General features: G+C 49.3%; 1 protein-coding gene across 1 annotated transcript in view; it reads left to right on the top strand.

Moving 5' to 3' along the window:
* KYNU (kynureninase) overlaps positions 1 to 3,816 on the top strand; it is a 74,059-nt gene extending 70,243 nt beyond the window's left edge. Inside the window, exons 12-13 of the mRNA XM_064166247.1 lie at positions 457 to 687; positions 3,489 to 3,816. Of these exons, the coding sequence (XP_064022317.1) occupies positions 457 to 687; positions 3,489 to 3,641 (384 nt within the window). The 3' untranslated portion in view covers positions 3,642 to 3,816. The remainder of the gene's footprint in view (positions 1 to 456; positions 688 to 3,488) is intronic.
* Positions 3,817 to 23,451: the final 19,635 nt, after the last annotated feature.

The raw sequence follows: 23,451 nt of genomic DNA on the forward strand, positions 1-23,451 counted from the left end.
GCACAGCCCCAACTCTCTCAGCCTGTCCTTAGAGCAGAGCTGCTGCAGCCCTCTCAGCATCTTGGTGGCCTCCTCTGGGCTGGCTCAAACACTTCCATGTCCTGCTTGTGCTGAGGACTCCAGAACTGCACACAAGACTCCAGATGGGATCTGAGGAGAGCAGAGCAAAGGGGCAGGATCCCCTCCCTTGCCCTGCTGGCCATGCTGCTGATCAGCCAAGAACTTGTTCCTAAGATCCAGCTTAACTCTATTCTAAATGTCTTTTATCATCTACAGTGCCAGCATTCTCCTGTGTTTCCAAGAGCCTAATCCTGCCCTGTTCACTCCTGGTGCCCTATATTGCTACTTGATTCCAGTGATAATGTGCAAAGAAATCTACACCCCTCTTAGTCTTCTTTACTGCCTTTGATTTATTGTCTCTAGCTCTGTCTTTCTAATGATTTGACATCCTCACAGGTTTTTGCCCAAACAACAATGAAAGCCCTGAGAAGGAAATCCATTCTGCTCACTGGTTACTTGGAATACCTGATAAAACATTACTACAGTGAGGACAAAACCAAGCCAGAGAAGCCCTTTGTGAAGATCATCACCCCTCCCCAGACCCAGGAGAGAGGCTGCCAGCTCACGCTGTCCTTCTCCCTGCCCATCAAGTCTGTGTTCAGTGAGCTGGAGAAGAGAGGAGTAGCTGTGAGTAAATCGAACTTCAGCTTCTTGTGCCCTGCTTTGCAAACCTGCACCACAGCAATATCACCACTGGGCCTTTGTTCAAGCCTTCTCTATTGCATGGCTGCAACGAGCCTGGTGGTGGTGAGGGTTGCTTGCACAGCTTCTCTGTTGGAGTGGAATGTGTTGGGCTTGTTCTTCATGTTCTCACCCTCTCTATTGGCCTTTCTCTAATCATTTCTTTCTTCCTTCCTTTCTTCCCTTCCTCCCTTCTTCCCTCCCTCCCTTCTTCCCTTCCTTCTTCCCTTCCTTCTTCCCTTCCTTCTTCCCTTCCTTCTTCCCTTCCTTCTTCCCTTCCTTCTTCCTTCCCTTCTTCCTTCCCTTCTTCCTTCCCTTCTTCCTTCCCTTCTTCCTTCCCTTCTTCCTTCCCTTCTTCCTTCCCTTCTTCCTTCCCTTCTTCCTTCCCTTCTTTTTTTCTTTCTTTCTCTTTTCCCTCTTTCTTCCCCTTTTTCTCCCTTCCCCTCGTCTTTCCCTTCACCCTTCCCCTTGCCTTTCTCCCTTCCCCTCTTCTTTTTCCCTTCCCTGCTTCTTTCTCCCTTCCCCGCTTCTTTCTCCCTTCCCCGCTTCTTTCTCCCTTCCCCACTTCTTTCTCCCTCCCTCTTTCTCCTCAGTTCTTTCTCTGCTTTATGGGTGCATTGTGCTGGGAGACCTGGTGGCTCTGAAACTGATGATCTGAGCAGGAAAGGTAGGAAAAGGAAAAAAGAAAAACAAACAAACAGATCACCAAAAAATACCCAAACAAACCAAACTCATGGATCTGAGCATGTCAGAACTGTCTGGTGCAGTGCACTGCCTGCATGGGCTCCTCTTCAGTGTGCTTGTCCAGGTCCCCTGCTGTGGGTCTAGGGATGAGGCCAGAGACCTCAAAGAAGAGCTCTGAGCCACCTTGGGGTGCTGGCAGTCGGCAGCACTCAGGTGGTGTTCACCATCTTCAGTACCAAAACTCAGACACCTACAGAGTGACAACAAAAGGATCTCTGAAGCACCACCAATCCCCTTCCTGCTGGGCACCACCTTGGAGGATCTCAAAGCTGTCCTCTCCTTAGAGGTGTGTTTGAGCACTGGGAAAGGGATGCCACTGAACAACAGTGCCATGTAAGGGCAAGGTTACTGCTGGGCACTGCTCAGAAAGAAAAAAAACTAAATTTCAGGTGCTTTAGCAATGCCAGGAGGTGAGACTGGGAGCACAATGCCATATAAATGAGAGAGGAGTTTTGTATCTTCTGATCACAGGATGTCAGGGGTTGGAAGGGACCCAAGGAGATCATCCAGTCCACCCCCCCTGCCAGAGCAGGACCATACTATCTAACACAGGTCACACAGGAACACATCCAGACAGGCCTTGACAGGCTCCAGAGAAGGAGACTCCACAGCCTCTCTGGACAGCCTGTGCCAGTGCTCTGGGACCCTTCCAGTCAAGCAGTTGCCCTTTGTGTTGAGCTGGAACCTGCTGTGCTGCAGCTTCCATCCATTGCTGCTTGTCCTATCCAGGGAGCAGTGAGCAGAGCCTGTCCCCCCCCTTCCTGGCAGCCTTCAGATACTTATAAATATTTATCAAATCCCCTCTCAGTCTTCTCTTCTCCAGACTAAGCAGCCCCAGGGCCCTCAGCCTCTCCTCATCAGCCATGCCCTCCAGTCCCCTCGAAGCCGTCTGCTGGACCCTCTCCAGGAGATCCCTGTCCCTCCCAAACTGGGGAGCCCAAAACTGAACACAGGCTTGTGCCTCCCCCAAGAGCCACTCTTCTAGGTTGAATGTGCTGCTCTATTGGTGCTGCCAGGTAATTCCAGGAACTGCTGCTTTTAAGAGGGCACAGGGCCTTACGCTGTTGGCTTGGCTTTGCACTACAGTAACATGCTTCAAATAAGAGGCATTCTTCTACTCAGCAAAATGTGCCCATTCACAGAGAAGAGGAATTAAAATGCTGTGAGCCCTGTGCCGTTGCTTGTACCTGTAGTGCCAGACACTATCAGATTGGCAAGCCTTTGTTTTGTGATGGCTTTTTTGTCACCTGGCTGCTGTGGATGCTAACCACAGAATCAAGCAGGTTGGAAGAAACCTCCAAGCTCAGCCAGCCCAACCTAGCACCCAGCCCCGGCCAATCAACCTGACCATGGCACTAAATGCCCCAGCTAGGCTTGGCTTCAACACCTCCAGGAATGGCAACTCCACTACCTCCCTGGGCAGCCCATTCCAATGCCAATCACTCTCTCTGCCAACAACTTCCTCCTAACATCCAGCCTAGACCTGCCCTGGCACATCTTGAGGCTGTGTCCCCTTGTTCTGTTGCTGCTTGCCTGGCAGAAGAGCCCAACCCCACCTGGCTACAGCCTCCCTTCAGGTAGTTGCAGACAGCAATGAGCTCTGCCCTGAGCCTTCTCTTCTGCAGGACAAACAACCCCAGCTCCTTCAGCCTCTCCTCACAGGATTTGTGCTGCAGGCCTCTCACCAGCCTTGGGCCTTTCTCTGGACACCTTCCAGCACCTCAGTGTACTACAGTATATTATAGTGTGGATCCCCTCAGTGGCACCGCCGGGGTCTGCCTGTCCTGAGCTCCGCATCCATTTCTCGGCTGCTGCTCTTTTTGCTGGCTTCCTCTCTTAAGATACCTCTCGGGATTTCGTTTGGGATCTCAAAGTTTTTCCCTGTGTCTCCTTGTCAATCCAGTCATTCTTCCTTGAAGACAGGGATGACATTTAGAAATACAGTCTGACAGATCAACATGAAGTGACCTGAATTTCCTAAGCCTTCCCTTTCTGTTTTGCAGTGTGACATGCGAGAACCAAACGCTCTTCGCATTGCCCCAGTTCCTCTCTACAATTCTTTCCGTGATGTGCACAGATTTATTGAAATCCTGGGATCTGCAATTACATCTTCAAAACAAACAGCAAACAATACTGTGCTATCTGGTCCTTATTGATGGCTCAGCTGTATCTTTTAATCTCTTTCTGACTAAGATGCATTTATCCCGCTGAGCGATTCTCCGCTTCGAGCCGCCCGAGCTATATCCCATGCAATTTGCAAGGAAAGAAATGACTCTGCTTGAGTAGTTATTTACAACAGGCATAGTTTTATTAAAGCTCACATATCCACTCTGCTTTGACTCTGACTTCATGAATTAGGCTGCTTTGTATATTTTAATGGGACTTTTCTTAAACATTTTATGGAGTTCTATTGCATTAGCTGGGAGAGGCATGGAAGAATTGCTATCGACCAGCACAGGAGAGGAGGAGGGGGGAAAAGAAGCCCTTCTTCATTATAACAATGATGCATAATAAAAAGTGGAAAACAGACAAATCACCAACTGTTAAAAGATAGAGGCCAATTTACATTTTTAATGTATCAGTTCTATTGAAAGCATGTGGTGAACTTGAAAAGTTGAACAGTTACTTGCCTCAAAACTGTGACCTGGGTGCAGTTCTGGAGCCCCCAGCACAAGCAGGACATGGAAGTGTTGGAGACAGTGCAGAGGAGGCCACCAAGATGCTCAGAGGACTGCAGTAGTTCTGCTATGAGGACAGGCTGGAGCTCTGCAACCTGGAGAGGAGAAGACTTCCAGGAGACCTTGGAGTGGCCTTCCAGGATCTGAAGAGGACCTACAAGAGGCTGAAGAGTGACTATTGACAAGGACAGGACGAGGAGGAATGGGTTTAAACTGACAGAGAGGAGATTGAAACTGGATGTTAGGAAGAAGTTGTTTGCAGTGAGGATGGTGAGACACAGGCTGCCCAGGGAGGTTGTGGCTGCTCCCTCCCTGGAGATGTTCAAGGCCATGTTGGGTGAGGCCTTGAGTGACCTGTTCTCACGAGAGGTGCCCCTGCCTATGGTGGTGGGGGGGGTTGGGACTGGGTGATCCTTGAGGTCTCTTCCAACCTGTTTGATTCTGTGATTCCTGCCCATTTAACAAGGCTTGCCTTGGATTAGACCAAGGGAACTCTGAACTGTTTAAGCAACAGCAAATATCTCAGTGTTAACTTACAGTGTGGCCCAAGTGCTTTGAGACATCTGCACCAGGCAGCCAAGAGAAATGAAGCGAAGCTGCTTGCATTTAAGCAGCACTTTACCCAGAGTTGTTTTAAAGCATCAATAACACTTTGGCATAAATGGCAACTGAGCTCCTAAGCCTGGAGCTATTCTGCACATAGCCTTTGTCAAGAATCAGCTCAAACTTTCCTTCTGGTGGTACTCAATGTGTCTGCTTTATGTGAAACACTGAGGAAATGACTTCTGGTAGTAGTACTTCTTTTTATGCCACTTCAGAGTTGAGGAAGGGTTTGGGAGTAGAACTGAAGACTACTCCAAACCATTTTTGCTCACCACCATCTTTACTGGTTGAAATTTTCACACTCTTGGAGCATTTCTTGTTGCACAGAGAAACTCAGGGGCCTTGCAGCATCTACCTGTGCTCTAAATTCCCTAAAAATGGGCAGCTTTAAAATGCAGTAATCTGCAATGTTGTGTCCAGTTCTGGGCCACTTAAGTCAAGAAGGAGCTCAGGGAACTGCTGCAGAGAGGCCAGCCCAGAGCCCCCAAGCTGCTGCAGGCAGTGAACATCTCCTGTGAGGCCAGGCTGAGGGAGCTGGGGCTGGCAGCTGGCAGCAGAGCAGCCTGAGGGCTGCCCTCAGTGCTGAGCTAAAGATGTGCAGGGCAGTGTCGGGAGGACACAGCCAGGCTCTGCCCAGGGGTGGCCAAGGGCAGGGCAAGGGGCACTGGGGGCAAGCTGGAGCAGAGGAGTTGCCACGGGAACAGGAGTGGAAAGTTTGTCAGTGTGAGGGTGTTGGAGCCTTGAAGCAGGCTGCCCAGAGAGGTTGTGGAGTCTCCTTCTCTGGAGCCTTTCCAGCCCCCCCCAGCTGTGTTCTTGTGTGCCCTGCCCTGGGTGCTCCTGCTTTGGGAAGGGGCTTGGACTGGATGAGCTTTGGAGGTCTCTTCAACCTCTAACCTTCTGTGATTCTGTTCCCCTGGTTGTGAGGTCTAGAGCAAAGCTGAGAAAAGTGCACTGGAGCATTTGTTGGTGTTTTTGGCACTTGTGAAGTGTAAGAGCAGCTGCTTAAACTGGAACATTGTTATCAAGAGTAGCACAGGAGTCTTAATCAGTGGAAAGCTTTGGCTCACTCCAGAGGTTCTGATTACACTGGCATCGTGGCACTTGGGTTCAGCTGAGGACGTCTCACTGTACTGCAGAGCAGGTATCTGCACTGCCTGGGGGTTTATCTTCACACTTGCACCTGCAGCAGCGCAGAGCCATTTCCTGTAAGTGACTGCTGGTGACAAAAGCCCCTTATATAGAGCTGTGGTCATCTGCAGAGCTGAAAAGGGCTTTAAGCCACTGCCAGTGCCTTTGGGCCGTGTGTGCTGCTGTGCAGCTCTGCCTAGCAGTCACTTAGAGAGTTAGGCAAGCTTAACAGAAATCCACATGTGACACTAGCTCATGGTGTCATTGTTTTACTTCCCTTATTCCCCTTACTCACCTTTTCCCCCTTTTCCTCCTCATTTCCCTTTCCCCCCATTATTTCCCCTTTTCTCCTTATTTCCCTTTCCCCCCTTATTTCCTCCTTTTCCTCCCCTTTCCCCCCTTTCCCTCTTTTCCTCTTTTCCCTCCTTTCCCCCTTTTTCCCCCTTTCCCCCTTTTCCTCTTTACCCCCTTTGCCCCTTTTCCCCCCTTTCCTCCTTTGCCTCTTCCTCCCCCTTTCCCCCTTTCCCCCATTTTCCTTCTTTCCCCCTTTCCCTTCCCTTTCCCCCTTATTACTTTCCCTTCTTTCCCTTATCTTTTTCCCTCATTCACATATTTTGCTATCAGATGGACTTTGCTTGTGCAGCAAACTCTGTAGGGCCTTCAGATTCTGAATAGCAGTGAGGCAAGAGGTTTGGACTCTCTGTCTTGGAAGTTCCCAGGAGATAAATGGTGAATGCTGAGGTCCCATCTTGGCATCTGCATTATGTTCCTGACCTGCAAAAGGGATTGATTTTGTCTCTCCATTTAGGGCAGGTCAGGTACTTAGTGAATTTATGCAGTCCAGGGTGTGAAAGAGAACAGATTATTAGTAGATATTTACTGGTGGTTTGTTTTTTTAGTAACATTTCAGGCTAAAGGTACAGAAATTGGCTCTATAAACAAGCATTTGTGTTCCATTTGATGGATTGGGTTAAATCCAGTGCTGGAAAATTCACTTTTTATCAATTTTCCTTAGTTGCTCTCTCTTTTTTGTTTGTTTGCTAACCTATGAGCCCTGAAGATAAACATAAAAGCTGCCTGCTTTTAGGGGCCCTTATATATAAATTCAGAGCATTATTTCCACAGTGAGGGGAGGCTCTACTGCCTTTTGCTGAAAGCAGAGGACAGCATAAACACCATTTTCACCTGATCTGTCCCTACTTAGAGCAATCCAAGGGTTGCAGAATGAAAAGTACTGGAAGTTAACATTAGGTGTCAGCATTTTACATATTATTTAGTGAGGGAGTATCAAGTGTAGGAGCTTCTGTGCAGCAACAACAACAACAAGAAGGAGAATATTATAGTTGCCTCTTTTTTTTTTTCTCCCCCCACATGCTCCCACAGTTAGAGTCATATCAGGAATAATGATGTGGGAAATAATTAATTGTGCATACCCTGAATGCTTCTTGCTGCTTGCAGCTCTGATTTAAAATTTGTAGAATCATAGAATCAGTCAGGGTTGGAAGGGAGCACAAGGATCAGCCAGTTCCAACCCCCCTGCCATAGGCAGGGACACCCTACCCTAGAGCAGGCTGCCCACAGCCTCAGCCAGCCTGGCCTTAAACACTGCCAGGGATGGGGCCTCAACCACCTCCCTGGGCAACCCATTCCAGCCTCTCACCACTCTCATGCTCAACAACTTCCTCCTCACATCCAGCCTGACTCTCCCCACCTCCAGCTTTGCTCCATTCCCCCCACTCCTGGCATTCCCTGAGAGCCTAAAAAGTCCCTCCCCAGCTTTTTTGTAGCTCCTTTCAGATCCTGGAAGGCCACAAGAAGGTCACCTGGGAGCCTCCTCTTCTCCAGCCTGCACAGCCCCAACTCTTTCAGTCTGTGCTCATAGCAGAGCAGCCTCCAGTCTGAATCTGCCCATTTCTAGCTATGGTCCATTCCCCTGAGTCCTATCACTTGTTGCATGATTGAGAATGGAAAGGATGTGGCCCATTTGAAGAGCTTAAAAGCCAAAACACTGAGAGCCTTTGCTCTGACCACTGCAGAATCCACCTTTTCTTTGTTCTATCAACAGAGTATTGCACATGGGCAGATTAAGCAAGAGAGATGAAAGAAGACAGGAAGGATGGAAGGTAAGAGATTCATGGACTGGCTTAGGTTGGAAGTGACCTCAGAGATCAACTCCAACCTCCCCACGATGCTCAGGGACACCTGTCAGTTAGACTCAGCTGCTCAAGGCATCATCCAACCTGGCCTTGAATACCGCCAAGGAGGAGGCTTCCCTGGGAAGCCTATGCTAGACTCTGACAAAGATGTTACACAGCACTGGTGGCAGCACTGACCCCTGAGGGAGCCACTTGGCACTGGGCTCCAGGTGGACTTTGTGCCCTTGATCCCCAGTCTCTGGGTGCCACCATCCAGCCAATTCCTTACCCAGCAGTGCTCCAGCCAGCCAGTGTTTTTCCTGTTTGGTGACCAGGATGTCATGTTGGAAAGAGTCAAACGCCTTGCTCAGGTCCAGGTGGATGATGCCAGTTGCCCTTCCCTTGTCCACTGTTGCTGTGCCTTCATCCCTGAAAGCCACTAAACTTGTGTCAATTGTTGTGAAATACATTTAGAACTAGTCAGAAAGATATTTAGAAGCAGTCAGAACTAAAGAAGTTATAGATCAGTAACTCATACTTTCTATATCCCAAGTTTTTATTACCTAAACTTCCTCTGCTAAGCATCATTTTATGTTTCCAGTTAAATATAAGTGAGAATTGATTGGGGCATTTCTCCATGGGATTCTATCTTTATTTCATCATAATTGCTTGGTGTTTGAATAATGACAGATGAACTGCTTCATTCAATTGCAGTTTTAAGGCTTTGAAGTCACAATAGCAGCAAAGGATTTAAATCCTGAAGCCATTATTATGGCATGGAAGGCACCAGGGAAAAGGAAAACTTAGGGCAGTGTAATTTTCTAGGCAGAAAAATACTCCTGTGGTTGCAATCTCTTTTTAGTATTTTCTTTCCCTTTCTCTTTTTGCCTTTTTTTTTCTTTTTTTTTTCTTTTCCTGGACACTTTATTGACATTTAAAAGGATCTCCTAAACTTCCACAAAACAAAGCACAACCAATGGCTTCTGTCTGACGTGGAAAGAAGACATTAGGGAAGCTGAATGGGAGCCTGTGTGGTGAGTAAACTTTTGCAGTTGTTTTGCTTTGAAGCTCCTACAGACTTGATGGCTGCACCCAAAGAGTGGCTGTCAGTGGCTCCATGGCCAAGTGGGGCCCAGTGACAAGCAGAGTCCCTCAGGGATCAGTCCTGAGACCAGTCTTGTTCAACATTGTTGTGGGTGCCATGCACAAAGGCACTGAGTGCAGCCTCAGCAAGTTTGCTGCCCACACCAAGCTGTGTGGTGCTCAGCCAGGCTGGAGGGCAGGGATCCATCCAGAGGGACCTGGACAGGCTGCAGAGGTGGGCACAAGCCAAGCTCAGGAGGTTCAACAAGACCAAGTGCAAGGTCCTGCATCTGTGTCAAGGCAATGCCAAGCACAAATGCAGGCTGGGCAGTGAGTGGCTGGAGAGTATCCCTGAGGAGAGGGACTTGGGGGTGCTCAACGTGAGCCAGCAGTGTGCACTTGCAGCCCAGAAAGCCAACCAGAGCCTGGTCTGAAGCAGCAGAAGTGTGGCCAGCAGGTTGAGGGAGGTGATTCCCCACCTCTACTCTGCTCTGCTGAGACCCTATCTGGAGTACTGTATCCAGTTCTGGAGCCCCTATTACAAGAGGGCTGTGGAGATGCTGGAGAGTGTCCAGAGCAGGGCCAGGAGGATGCTCAGAGGGCTGCAGCAGCTCTGCTGTGGGCACAGACTGAAAGAGTTGGGGCTGTGCAGGCTGGAGCAGAGGACGCTCCCAGGTGACCTTCCAGGATCTGAAGGGGGCTACAAAAAAGCTGGGGAGGGACTTTTTAGGCTCTCAGGGAGTACCAGGACTGAGGGAATGGAGCAAAGCTGGAGGTGGGGAGATTCAGAGTGGAGGTGAGGAGGAAGTTGTTGAGCATGAGAGTGGTGAGAGGCTGGCAGGGGTTGCCCAGGGAGGTGGTTGAGGCCCCATGGCTGGAGGTGTTTAAGGCCAGGCTGGCTGAGGCTGTGTGCAGCCTGCTCTAGGGTAGGGTGTCCCTGCCATGGAATTGGAACTGGCTGATCCTTGTGGTCCCTTCCAAGCCTGCCTGATTCTATGGTGCTAAAGCATTTAAAATTCCAGGCAGCTGCAGTGTTGCATTTCACCAGTAAGGAGTTCATTAGATCTTCTTTCTTTTAAATTTTATTTTAGATCTCTGACATTTCCATCTAGTCCTGAGTACATCTTAATACTCCAAGGTATGAATTTCAAAGTTCCCTTTATCTTTGTGTACAGTTTTAAGCAATTAATCAAATGATTAAAAAAAAAAAAGGAAGAAGAAGAAAAGGCTTTAAAGACCTAAGGAATGGATTGTGGGTTTGAAGTGTTATGTGCCAAAAAGTTGCTATGGTAGAATTTGGTGGGGGGCAGGGACTCATTATAGAATGGCATCCCTCAGGGGTCAGTGCTGGCACCAGTGCTGTTGAACATCTGTGTCAGTGACATGGGCAGAGGAATCAGTGCACCCCTAGCAAGTGTGCAGATGGCACCAAGCTGTGTGGCACAGGCAACTTGCTAGAAAGCAGGGATCCATCCAGTGGCACCTGGACAGGCTGCAGAAGTGTGCCCAGGCCAACCTCATGGCATTCAACAAGGCCAAGTATAGGGTCCTGCTCTTGAGTGAGCACAATCCCAAGCACAGCTCCAGGCTGCATGGGGAATGGCTGAGAGCAGCCCTGAGGAACAGGCCCTGGGGGCCTGGGGTGACAAAAAGCTCCACAGGAGCCTGCAGTGTGAGTGCAGCCCAGACACAACCCTGTGCTGGGCTGTAGCAAGAGCAGTGTGGGCAGCAGGGCAAGGGAGGGGATTCTGCCCCTTGGCTCTGCTCTCCTCACACCCCACCTGCAGTCCTGGGGGCAGTTCTGGAGCCCCCAGCACAAGCAGGACATGGAAGTGTTGGAGCCAGTGCAGAGGAGGCCACCAAGGTGCTGAGAGGGCTGCAGCAGCTCTGCTCTGAGGACAGGCTGAGAGAGTTGGGGCTCTGCAGACTGGAGAAGGGAAGGCTTGGAGGAGATCTTGGAGTGGCACTACAGGATCTGAAGGGTGCCACCAGAAAGCTGAGAAGGGACATTTTACGAGAGCTTGTAGTGATAGGGTGAGAGGGGATGGATTTGAGCTGGAAGAGAGGAGATTTAGACTGGAGATTAGGATGAAAATCTTGACTTTGAGGGTGGTGAGACACTGGTACAGGTTGCCCAGGGAGGTTGTGGATGTTCCCTCCCTTGGAGGTGTTCAAGGCCAGGTTGGATGACACCTTGAGTAACCTGGGAAGTGCCCTTGCTCATGGCCGGGGGTTTGGAACTAGATGATCCTTAAGGTCTTTTCCAACCTAAAGCATTCTGTGAATGTTCTCCCAAACACCCAGTGACAGAACAAGAGGACAGTCTCAAACTGCACCAGGGCAGGTTCAGGCTGGACATAAGGAAGAAGTTCCTCACAGCAAGAGTCATTGGAATGGGCTGCCTGGGGAGGTGGTTCAGTCCCCATCCCTGGAGGTGTTTGAGAGGAGGCTGGGTGAGGCACTTAGTGCCATGAGTTAGTTGATGAGAAAGGTTGGGTGCTAGGTTGGACTTAGTGATCCTAGAGGTCTCTTCCAACCTGGTTAACTCTGTGATTCTATGGATGTATGAAGCTGCAGCTTTGCTACACTGCAAAGTTCCCCAGTACCTCCATTCCCCATCTGGGAGAGAGCAAAATGTGGGGGAGTCGCTGCTGGCGTGACTGGGAGTGGATGTCTGCAGAGCTCACACTGGTCCCTGAGCTCAGCTACTGGGAGCTGCTATGAATCTCAGCAGGAAGAGATCTGCAACCTATTCTCTGCTTCAGCAGTGAGGTTTCTTTTTAACAAGTGTTTGAATTTTTCATCTGGGAGGTGAAAGAAAATGTTGAGAAATGCTCATCCTTCAGCTAAGACCTAGCAGCAGCTTCAGTGTCTTAGCTGGAGCTTGCTGCAGACTGTGCAGATGCTCTCATGTGTGGTCAAGAGAGGCAGCAGACTCTGCCAATTCCTACCTACTTAGACAGAACAACACCTTACAACTGGGTGGCTGGGAACGTGTGGATCTTTCTATTTAAGGCTGTTCCTAGACTTCCCTCTGCTGCTGCTTCCTACAGAGAGAAGTCTGCTCAAGTTCTGCTTAGAGAAACTGTGAGTGAACCTGGACAGGCTGCAGAGGTGAGCTGAGGAGAAGCTCATGAGTCACAGAATCACAGAATTAACCAGGCTGGAAAAAGCCTCTAAGATCACCAAGTCCAACCTATCACCTAACCCCTTCTAATTAACTAACCCATGGCACTAAGTGCTTCATCCAGCCTCCTCCTCCAGGGCAATGAAACTGGTGAGAGGCCTGGAGCAGAGCCCTGTGAGGAGAGGCTGAGGGAGCTGGGGGTGTGCAGCCTGCAGAAGAGGAGGCTCAGGGCAGACCTCATTGCTGTCTGCAGCTACCTGCAGGGAGGCTGTAGCCAGTTGGGGTTGGGCTATACTGCCAGGCAACCAGCAACAGAACAAGGGGACACAGCCTCAAGTTGTGCCAGGGGAGGTCTAGGCTGGATGTTATTAGGAAGCTGTTGGCAGAGAGAGTGATTGGCATTGGAATGGGCTGCCCAGGGAGGTGGTGGAGTCACTGTGCCTGGAGGTGTTGAAGCCAAGCCTGGCTGGGGCACTTAGTGCCACGGTCTGGTTGCTTGGCCAGGGCTGGGTGCTAGGTTGGGCTGGATGAGCTTGGAGCTCTCTGCCCACCTGTTTGATTCTATGATTTTATGACTCTATGACTTTATGATTCTATAGCCACAAAGTGGGTATAATATACCCATATTATGCATATGTGTGCTCTTCTTCAGAGAACCAAGAGGTTTGCTTCTGTCTTCTACATTCATTCTTTATTTACCCCCCCCCCCCACCACCACTTTCACATTTAGGAGAGCAGAAGCAGCAGTTTAATTTGATTAAATCAAACACTGAATGGAAACAAAGACATTAGCTCTGAAAGGAGACATCAGTTGTGCAGGGCTGTGGAGCCTTTGAACTCGGATGACACTGTCTCTGAGGACAAGATGCTTGATGAATTTTAGACTTGAAAGCCTTTACTAGGAAAAGAGGAAAAAATTAGTCCAGAATCTCTTCCTGTAGGATGTATGTGGGGAAAAAATATAATTCACTCTTCAAAAGATCAGGAAAAGAAAAAAAAGATGTAATTTTCTATTTCCCTTAAGTACCTTTCCTTCAGATGCTTATATTGGGAAGAGGCTCAAGAGCCATGAATTTAGGGGCTTATGCTCCCACTGATCTGAGCATTTATGTCCTCTCTGCACAGAGGAGAACAAAAACCCAAACCCAAGGCCTTAGAACGTAAGCATAAAGGGATCTGTGGGTAGGATGGTCTTAAAAAAATAAAGGCAAGCCATCATTGACTAATTTTCATCTATTAATATAATATAATGAACATAATGACTTGTGTAAAATTACCTTCCCCCTGTTACATGCCAAATCTGTTAGAACAGCTGCTTTGCATTCCCTGTCTCCTAGGGACAGAGTTAAGAATGGTTAATATTTTATATCTATTCCTTTCTCCCTTTTTCCCCCCTTAAAGTCCTGTTTTAGATTTGCAAGCTCGTGCATAAGGGGAGAAGAAGGTCTGGTGCCTCCATCACCCTGTCACTGCCAAAGGTTATCACAAAGCCCTCTTGGCTCTGCGAAGAAATGAGTAATGAGCGCGAGTTGGTTTCGCAGGCCCTGTTCCAAGGGGAAGAACAAACCAGGATTAAAAAGCCTCCTGGAGAATATTTTTCCCAACAGGCCTAATGTTCAGTGCTTTTTTTTTCTTCTTTCCCTTAGAAGAACTAGAAAGGTCATTGTAACTATAGTGAATTCAGTCTTTATAGACACATGGAGGCTGCAGCAAGAGGGATGCTTCTGCAGACGCTGCTGCTGCTGCTGCTGCTGCACGGTCAAAGAGTGGGGAGCTGCCTACTGGAAGGCAACACCTAAAATCCTAAATTCCCTCTCCCCAAGTTCAAAATAGCCATAAAACCTCCCAAAATATTTCCCAACCCAAAATACCATTTGTCTTTTGAACTGAGCCAGGGGCTGAATTCAGATTTCCTCTGAATTTGAACTGAAGTAGAATCAAAGAATCAAGCAGGTTGGAAGAGACCTCCAAGCTCATCCAGTCCAGGCTCTCCTCACAGGGAACTGGAGACTGAAGAAGGGGGAATGGCCTCAAGCTGAGGCTGGGGAGGTTTAGATTGGACATTAGGAAAAAGTTTTTAATGGAGAGAGTGGTCAGGGAGTGGAATGAGCTGCCCAGGGAGGCGGTGGAGTCAGCCAGCCTGGCTGTGTTTAAGGGTGGTTTGGATGTGGTGCTTAGGGCTGTGGTTTAAGGTGAATCTTGTGGAGTAGGGTTCTAGGCTGGACTTGGTGCTCCTGAGGGGCTTTGCCAAGCTGCCTGATTCTGTGCTTTTCTCTGTCATCTCCAGTCAACAAGCTACTGGAGTGGAAGGTTTGGAGCTTTCTGACACCTGAAGCCAGTGGTGAGGTGCAGGGAGGAGGGCTTTGCAGAGGCTTTTGCTAGCTCTGCTTTGCAGCTCTTGACTTGCTAAGGATGCCCTGCTGAAGACGTGAGTCACTTGTCTCTTGCAGGTCGGTGTTGTGCGATGGCATCCACCTCTCTGCGGGTTGGGAGGGTGGCGCTTGCCACACTCCAAAGGCCTGACGCTCCAGCAAATGCATTTACACTGCATTTAAAGCTTGCATGTAACTAAATCCTGTCAGGGAAAGTCTTTACATAATGCATCAACATATGCTGGGGTTTTGTCTCCTTTTTAGTGCACTTCAGTGAATTGGAGTGGTTAAACATAGCCCTAGGCAAGGCTGGCCTTTAAAGTCGGTGCCAAGTTCCCTAAAACACCTGAGAAAGAGGGAAAAGGACACATTTGGATTCATGTAGAACTTCCTTGCCCAGTGGTATTCATTACCTTCAATGCCTTCATAATTCTTTTTCCTTTCAAACAGTGAAAAAATTCCATTTGCTTGGTTAGAAATGCAGTAAGTGTAGCCATAAAGAACTATCTCATGTTCTTAGCTGTGAATGTATTTCAATCCAAACCTCACCATCAGCTAAAAATATCTCTATTAAGGAGTGAGCATTCAGAGACCTCCATGTTAATGGGATGGTAGTGGAGCCAGAGTTACCTCCTCTTCTCCAAACCTGTGTCTCAGTGCACTGTGCTCTTGGTTGGCTGTTAGAGGTGTTCAGGGTGAGGCAGAAGCACAGGGCATGGATGTGTTCTTCACCCAGCCACTTGTGCCATGGGCATGTAGGACTCCAAGAAACTGAACTCAGTGACTGCTGTTGGCCTTTCTGTCCCTTTCCCTGCACAAGGCTACCTTTGCACATACCTCATCATACAGAATCACAGAATCAAACAGGTTGGAAGAGAGCTCCAAGCTCATCCAGCCCAACCTAGCACCCAGCCCTGTCCAAGCAACCAGACCATGGCACTAAGTGCCCGAGCCAGGCTTGGCTTCAACACCTCCAGGCACAGTGTCTCCACCACCTCCCTGGGCAGCCCATTGAAGTCAGGTGGAGGTTGTTCTCTTCTCACTAGTATCAAGTGGTGGAGAGAGAGGAAATGACCTGGAATTGTGCCTGGGGAGGGCGAGGTTGGATATTGGGAAAAAAGTCTTTGCTGCAAGAGTGGTCAGGGATTGGCACAGGCTGCCCAGAGAGGTGGTGGAGTCCTCATTCCTGGAGGTGTTTAAGAGGGGGCTGGATGAGGCACTTAGTGCCATGGGTTAGTTAATGAGAAGGGGTTAGGTGCTAGGTTGGACTCGGTGTTCTTAGAGGTCTTTTCCATCCTGGTGAATTCTGTGATTCTGAACTTCTCTGCTGCTTTGTGACATATTTCTGTTACCAAATCTTCAGGTGCTCAGCTCTTAGGAGCGGCTTTAAGACAAGATCATTTGCCTTCTAGAGCTGAGTGGTGTGGGTTTCAGACCTCAAGTGGCAGCACATATGTTCCTTGCACATAGCCAGCATGAAACTGCTGGAGCATCTCTGAAGCTCTGTTTGCTACCACCTGTGACAATTTGGTAAAAATATCTTTGTGCACTTGGAAGGCTGTGGTAAGCCAAATGGATTGTTTAGAGGGAAAATGAGCTCACAGGAACAGGTTTTGGGAGTGGATCCATCAGAGTATCTGTACTGGTTGAAGGAGTTGTATGAATTTCCCCATTGCTGTATACAAATTACTGCCCAGCCCTGTGCTGGGCTGCAGCAGGAGGGTGACCAGCAGGATGAGGGAGGTGATTCACCCACTCTGCTCTGGGGGGCTGTCCAGCCTGGAGAATACTCCAGGGGCACCTCAGAGCTGCCTGCCAGCAGCTGAAGGGATCCTGCAGGAAGGCTGCAGAGGGACTTGTGCTGAGGGCATCCGGAGCCAGGCCAAGGGGGAATGGTTTGGAGCTGAGGAAGAAGTTATGAGTGTGAGGGTGGTGAGAGTCTGGCCCAGCCTGCCCAGGGAGGCTGTGGCTGCCTCCTGTCTGAGGGTGTTGCAGGCCAGGCTGGATGAGGCCTTGAGCAGCTGAGTGTAGCTGAGAGGTGTCCCTGGGCATGGTGGGGAGGGTAGAGCAGATAAGCTCTGAGGTCTCATGCAACCTGAGCCATTCCAAATTCCATGACTATGACAAAGTTGCTGACAGCTGCTGGGCATTCAAACCCTCAGTCAGTAGTGATTTTCAAACCTGCTCTTTTAGCCTCAGTGCTCTGTGCTCTCAGTGAAGAGATGTGGCAATCTGGATGTTCCCCCACTCGATGACAGGCCTCAGCAGCAGCGACACCATCAGTCACTGAAACAAGGACAAGAGCTCTGAGCTTCAGAGTTAAACCTAGTGTTAAACCTAAACCTAATCAGCAAGCAGGCAAAGGCCAACCTGTAGAGCAGCAACCTGCTCCAGGTAACATCTGTGCAGGTTCTGTCCCCTCTGTAGTTTGACTTAGACTAAGCCAGCTCTTAGATCCCACTAAACTGGGCTTCTTTTGCACATCTGAGGTATTTTCAGCCTTCCAGAGCTCGCACAGGAAGCTTCTGCTGCATACTTTGAAGCAGTATGCAAAGCTGCCATCCCTTTATAGAATGCTGTCACTGGTGACATCCTGTCAAGTGAATGTGACGGGAATCAGACGGAGCGCGCGAGCTGCCGTGAAGTGTTAGGTGTGCTGGAAGACATTGCCATCACAAATGTCACGTCCCTGCTAATCTGGGCTTTGGACAAGGTAATGCAGGCAGGCAAGAGCTGCTGCACAGCTTTCACAGGTTTGCTGATGACTTCTCCACATGGCACTGATGCAGTTCTTGTTCTCCTCAGCCCTCCAGGAGCACCTCACAATTGTAAAAGTGCTCATGGTGGTTTTGTTACAGTGTGAGAGATCACAGAGTCAGTCAGGCTGGAGGAGCCTCCAAGCTCTCCTGCCCAACCTAGCACCCAGCCCTAGCCAGACCATGGCACTAAGTGCCCCAGCCAGGCTTGGCTTCAACACCTCCAGAGATGGCAACCACCTCCCTGGGCAGCCCATTCCAATGCCAATCACTCTCTCTGTCAACAACTTCCTAACGACATCCAGCCTAGACCTCCCCTGGCACAACTTCAGACTCTGTCCCCTTGTTCTGTTGCTGATTGCCTGGGAGAAGAGCCCAGCCCCACCTGGCTACAGCCTCCCTTCACATAGCTATAGACAGCAATGAGGTCTGCCCTGAGCCTCCTCTGCTGCAGGCTGCACACCCCCAGCTCCCTCAGCCTCTCCTCACAGGGCTCTGCTCCAGGCCCCTCCTCAGCCTTGCTGCCCTTCTCTGGACACCTTCCAGCACCTCAGCATCTCTCTTGAATTGAGGGGCCCAGAACTGGACACAGCACTCAAGGTATGGCCTGAGCAGTGCTGAGCACAGGGGCAGCATAACCTCCCTTGTCCTGCTGCCCACACTGCTCCTGAGCCAGGCCAGGATGAGCCAGGCCAAAGCAGCAGGTAAGGCAGCCTGCAACTCGGCTGCTGTGGCTGTGGCTACAACAGGCTTCTGAGTTACAACTTATTCTGCCAATTTATTCCACTTCTAGTGGAGAGGTGCTGGGTTTTAAAGAGAGAGCATTCACTTAGTGCTGCTGCAGGTTCTGCAAGCACAAGCAGTTGTTAATTCACAGCAAAAAGGGTGGAGAGGGTTTGGAACAGGCTGCCCAGGGGGGTGGTGGAGTCACTATCCCTGGAGGTGGTCAAGAAGCTGTAGCTGTGGTGCTTCAGGATGTGGTGCTGTGGTCATGGGAGTTTGCTTATGGTTGGGCTTGATGTTCTTAAAGGTCTGTTCCAGCCTCAGTGATTGCATGATTCTAAAGGACAGGACTGCTTTCTCACCTCCCCACACCTGAGAGAAATGTGATCCTGCTCATACAGAATCACACAATCAGTCAGGCTTGGAAGGGACCACAAGGATCATCCAATTCCAATCCCCCTGCCATGCGCAGGGACACCTCACACTAGAGCAGACTGCCCACAGCCTCATCCAGCCTGGCCTTAAACACCTCCAGGGATGAGGCTTCCACCTCCTCCCTGGGCAACCCCTGCCAGGCTCTCACCACCCTCATGCTGAACAACTTCTTCCTAACATCCAGGCTGAGTCTCCCCATTTCCAGCTTTGTTCCATTCCCCCAGCCCTATCCTTACCTGTCAGCCTAAAAAGTTCCTCCCCAGCATTCTTGTAGCCCCTTTAAGTTGCTGAAAGGCCTCAATATGTGACATCAACATCCCCTGTATTTTGTTCAACAAGTGCATCTTTAAAATGCAGTCCCAATCTGCAGTGACCACAAAGGAATGATACTCTAGCTTCAACTGGTGCAAAGCAGCTGCCAAGCTGTCCAGTGCCCTCTCCTGCCTGTGCATGTGGGTTACCTCTTGGAATACACAGTAGAAGTTTGGGGACAAGGATGGTCTTAGTTCTAGTATTCTGTGGCCTTCAGCACAGTGGGGTCTTCGGCCATGAAATGGAGCCTGTAGAAGTTCCTCCAAAATCAATTACTGACTGATCATACAATCATTGTGATTAATGCGAGGGTCATTCCGAGGTCTAATAGCTCTGTGATTCCTTCAGCAAGGCTGTGCCCCCCCTTTTTTTCTTCCTGGTATTGTTCTGGAGTCCCTGAAGGTCTTACTCCCCACCAAAGTGCTTGATGGACTAAAGCTCTCTACATGATGTACTGCAGTTCTCTACAAGAACTTTCTTGCATCTTTTTGCTGCAGCATGAAATTATCCACTATAATTTCCCTTTTTCCCTTTTGCAGCATGCAATATTTGTCACAATCCCTTTCTAGGTATTCCTAAGCCTTCCCTACCCCTCCTTTTTTTCCCTTTTGCAGCAAGCAACATTTGTCATAATCCCTTTCTAGCTCTTCCTAAGCTCTTTCCTGCTCTTTTCCCCTCCTTTTTTTCCTTTTGCAGCATGCAAAATTTGTCCCAATCCCTTTCCAGGTCTTCCTAAGCTGCACTCCACTCCCAACTCACTTCTTATTTCTTCACTTCCTCCATGCAGTGTTCTGCAGGACTCTCCTTTAAGGCACCAAATGTTATTTCCTGGTGGCCACCTGCACAGGTGGAGCTTCACTGGCACCCTCCTGCCAGCAAGGATCATTTTGCTGGGGCACATTTCACCTGGAGCTTCTCAGCTTTTATGGTAGCTCCTTTTGTTGGGGGAGACAACCAAAAAAGATCCCCCTCCCCTCCCTCTATTCTGCCAGAGCATCAACAGGAGGCTCTGCAGTGTGACCAGCGTCCTGGTGATGTTGTGCACAGAGCACAACCACCCTACCCTGCGAGGGAAGCCCCTGAACACCTCATTTGCTGAGTTCAGCTGGAAATACTGGAAAGATGCTATCATTCCTTGCTGCAAAAAAGGCCATGGAGGAAGATGTTAGTGAGGGTGTAAGAAAGAAAGGGATTTTTCTGGACCCAGAAGGTGGAGGCCTGCATCTGAGGCTGCTGCTCCTCTGGGTTTCCCCTGTCTGAAAGGTGCTGCTAAGGCATGAGGTGCTGCAGGAAGTGAAGTGGGGCAGCAGCTGTGTGTGCCTGGGCTTCTCCAGAGGCTATCTGCCATCTCTTGCTGTAAGAAGGGCCATGATGGAAGATATTAGTGAGGATGCATAAAGGAAAGGGTTTTTCTAGACTCAGAAACTGCAGAGCTGCATCTGAGGCTGCTGCTCCTTTGGGTTTCCCCTGTCTGAAAGGTACTGCTAAGGCATGAGGTGCTGCAGGAAGTGTAGTGGGGCAGCAGCTGTGTGTGCCTGGGCTTCTCCAGGGGCTGCTTCCTGCAGAAGTGTTGAAACAGAGAAGTTTTTATCTGTGTGACCTTCAGCAGGCAACAGTACAGGACTTTGGTTTGGGTTTTTTTTGCTTGTTTGGTTGTTTGTTTATTTCACAGAACCATAGAATCAGTCAGGGTTGGAAGGGACCACAAGGATCACCCAGTTCCAATCCCCCTGCCATGCCCAGGGACACCCTACCCTAGAGCAGGTTGCACACAGCCTCAGCCAGCCTGGCCTTAAACACCTCCAGCCATGGGGCCTCAACCACCTCCCTGGGCAACCCAGTCCAGGCTCTCACCACTCTCATGCTCAACAACTTCCTCCTCACCTCCAGTCTGAGTCTCCCCACCTCTCCCCACCTCCAGCTTTGCTCCATTGCCCCCAGTCCTGGTACTCCCTGAGAGCCTAAAAAGTCCCTCCCCAGCTTTTTTGTAGCCCCCTTCAGATCCTGGAAGGCCACAAGAAGGTCACCTGGGAGCCTCCTCATGTTGGCGTTGTTGGGGGGGGTTTATGTTTGATTGGTTTTGTTTAGGTTTTTGTTGTTGTTGTTTGGTTGGTTGGTTTGGGTTTTTTTTGTTGGGTTTTGGGATTTTTTTGTTGTTGTTGTTTGTGTTTTTGTTGTTGTTTGATTTGGGGTTTTTTTGTTGGGTTTTAGGACTGTTTTTTGTTGTTTTATTTGGGTTTTTGTTGTTGGTTGGTTGGTTTGGGTTTTTTTGGTTGGGTTTTGGGGTTGTTTTTTTGTTAGTTTGGTGTTTTTTTGGTAGCAAAGTCTCTGATTAGGTAGAAGTTTCTGTTTTGCAAACCTTGAGCTGAACAGTGTAGCAAGTATCAGGTTTACCAAAGCTACATCTCAAAGAAGAGCAAAGCAGATTAGTTGCGAGCTACTTATTCCAGTACTCAAAGGGTTCCGTTGAAGGTAAGAAAAAGGGAAGTTGTCTTGAGGCTTAGAATTGTAATTCCTTCCAGCATTTCCTTTTCAACCTCATGTTTACCTTCTGCAAAAAGTGACCCTCCCTGCTTGTTGCAATTTCAAGAGGGGAGCTGCTTTCATGCTTGAACACTTCATTTTCCTGCGAGCCGGAAGAGGTTAGCACTAACCCTGGCTGCAAGTCTCTCGCTGGTGAGATGGTTAACTTCTGCTGCTGCAGGAAGTGGGTTTAGTTGACTTTTTTTTCTTTCTTTCTTTCTGTCTTGGTGAGCTGTGAGAGATGAACCCAAATGTTCTCTGCAGCCATCTGACCTCCATGTTTTCCGTTTTCTGAAACAGCTCAAGCTGGTTGCTGCTTGATGGCAGTTTGAGATGAGACGACGGCGGCCCTGAGGCTGTAGGTAAGGAGCCTTAACTTCATCTTAACACAGTTTAAGGAACCTGTTGCTAAAGATTTTTCAAACCAGCAGAACTGCTTCTGGTTTGGGTTGTACTTTTTTTTGGTGTGCATTCAATGTTGCTAATTACACAATGGGTTTGTTTCTGTTGGTGCTCATCAGTTCTGAATTAACGAGCAGCAGTAATGCAGAGTGTACAGACTCTAAATGGTGCTGTCAGTGTGGAATTAATGGGCAGCAGCAATGCAGAGTGCACAGATTCAAAATGATGTTTTAAAGGCAGAATTGATGCTCAGCACCTAGAAGAACATTTTGCAAGAAGCAATGGTATGTGATCCTCTCTAGCATCCCAAACCACTAACCCCATCTCTTATCCCTGCTGATACTAACACGTTGTCCCCAAAAGGCAGAAAAGGTTCATGGCACTGGCTGGGGAATGAAACTGGATCTTATTTTCCCACATTTGCCTGGAACAGTGTAGCACTGTTTGAGTAACTGGCTTCCTGCCTGCAGTTTTGGGCTCCCCACTTTAGGAGGGACAGGGATCTCCTGGAGAGGATCCAGCGGAGGGCTACAAGGATGATGAGGGGACTGGAGCACTGCCTGATGAGAGGCTGAGGGACCTGGGGCTGCTTAGACTAGAGAAGAGAAGACTGAGAGGGGATCTAATAAATGTTTATCAATATCTGAGGGCTGGGGGTCAGGAGGAGGGGCACAGGCTCTGCTCACTGCTCCCTGGGATAGGACAAGGAGCAGTGGATGGAAGCTGCAGCACAGGAGGTTCCAGCTCAACACAGGGAGCAACTGCTTGACTGTAAGGGTCCCAGAGCACTGGCACAGGCTGCCCAGAGAGGTTGTGGAGTCTCCCTCTCTGGAGCCTTTCAAGGCCTATCTGGATATGTTGCTGTGTGCCTTGAGCTGGATTGTGTGGTCCTGCTCTGGCAGGGGTTGGACTGGATGAACTCTTTGGGTCCCTTCCAACTCCTGACATCCTGTGAGCCTCTGATCTATGATCTTGTGATTCAGTGATTCCAACCCCTATCATCCTGGGATCTCTTTGCCCTGCTCAGTATCAGAAAGTTTGGCACCACTCCAGAATGCACCAGTGGTGCTAATAGGAACATTGGGTAAGGGACATTGTATTATGTTGTAGATATGTTAGTTTCACTATGGGTACCTTCAAGGCTGTTCCTTCTGGAACTGTTCAGTGAAACTGTCATAGTAGCACATTTCCTGCACAAGGCTGTTTAAATCCTGGCTAGAAAAAGGTTGCATATCCTCAATTCCCAACTCATTTGAAGCTTCCTATCAAAAAAAAAACCCTAACTTTGTGTTGCTGTCTGAGGGCAAACCTTGCTTTCTGGCCCTCAGAGTTTTACAAGGGAAGAGTAACTTAGGAAGACAGAATGAATCATAGAATCACAGAATGGTTTAAGTTGGAAGGGACCTCAAAGCTCAGCCAGTTCCAACCTCCTGCCATAGGCAGGGGCATCTCCCACTAGAACAGGTTGCTCAAGGCCTCATCCAACCTGGTCCTGAACACCTCTCCAAGGGAGGGAGCATCCACAACCTCCCTGGGCAACCTGTTTCAGTGCCTCACCACCTTCAGTGCAAAGAACCCTTTCCTGACATCTAGTTTGATTCTCCCCTCTGCCAATTTAAACCCATTACTCCTTGACCTTGGCAATAGTCCCTCCCCAGGTTTCCTGTAGCCCCTTTCAGATACTGGAAG

This window comes from Pogoniulus pusillus, chromosome 2 (genome assembly GCF_015220805.1).
Source record: "Pogoniulus pusillus isolate bPogPus1 chromosome 2, bPogPus1.pri, whole genome shotgun sequence".
Classification (NCBI taxonomy): Eukaryota; Metazoa; Chordata; class Aves; order Piciformes; family Lybiidae; genus Pogoniulus; species Pogoniulus pusillus.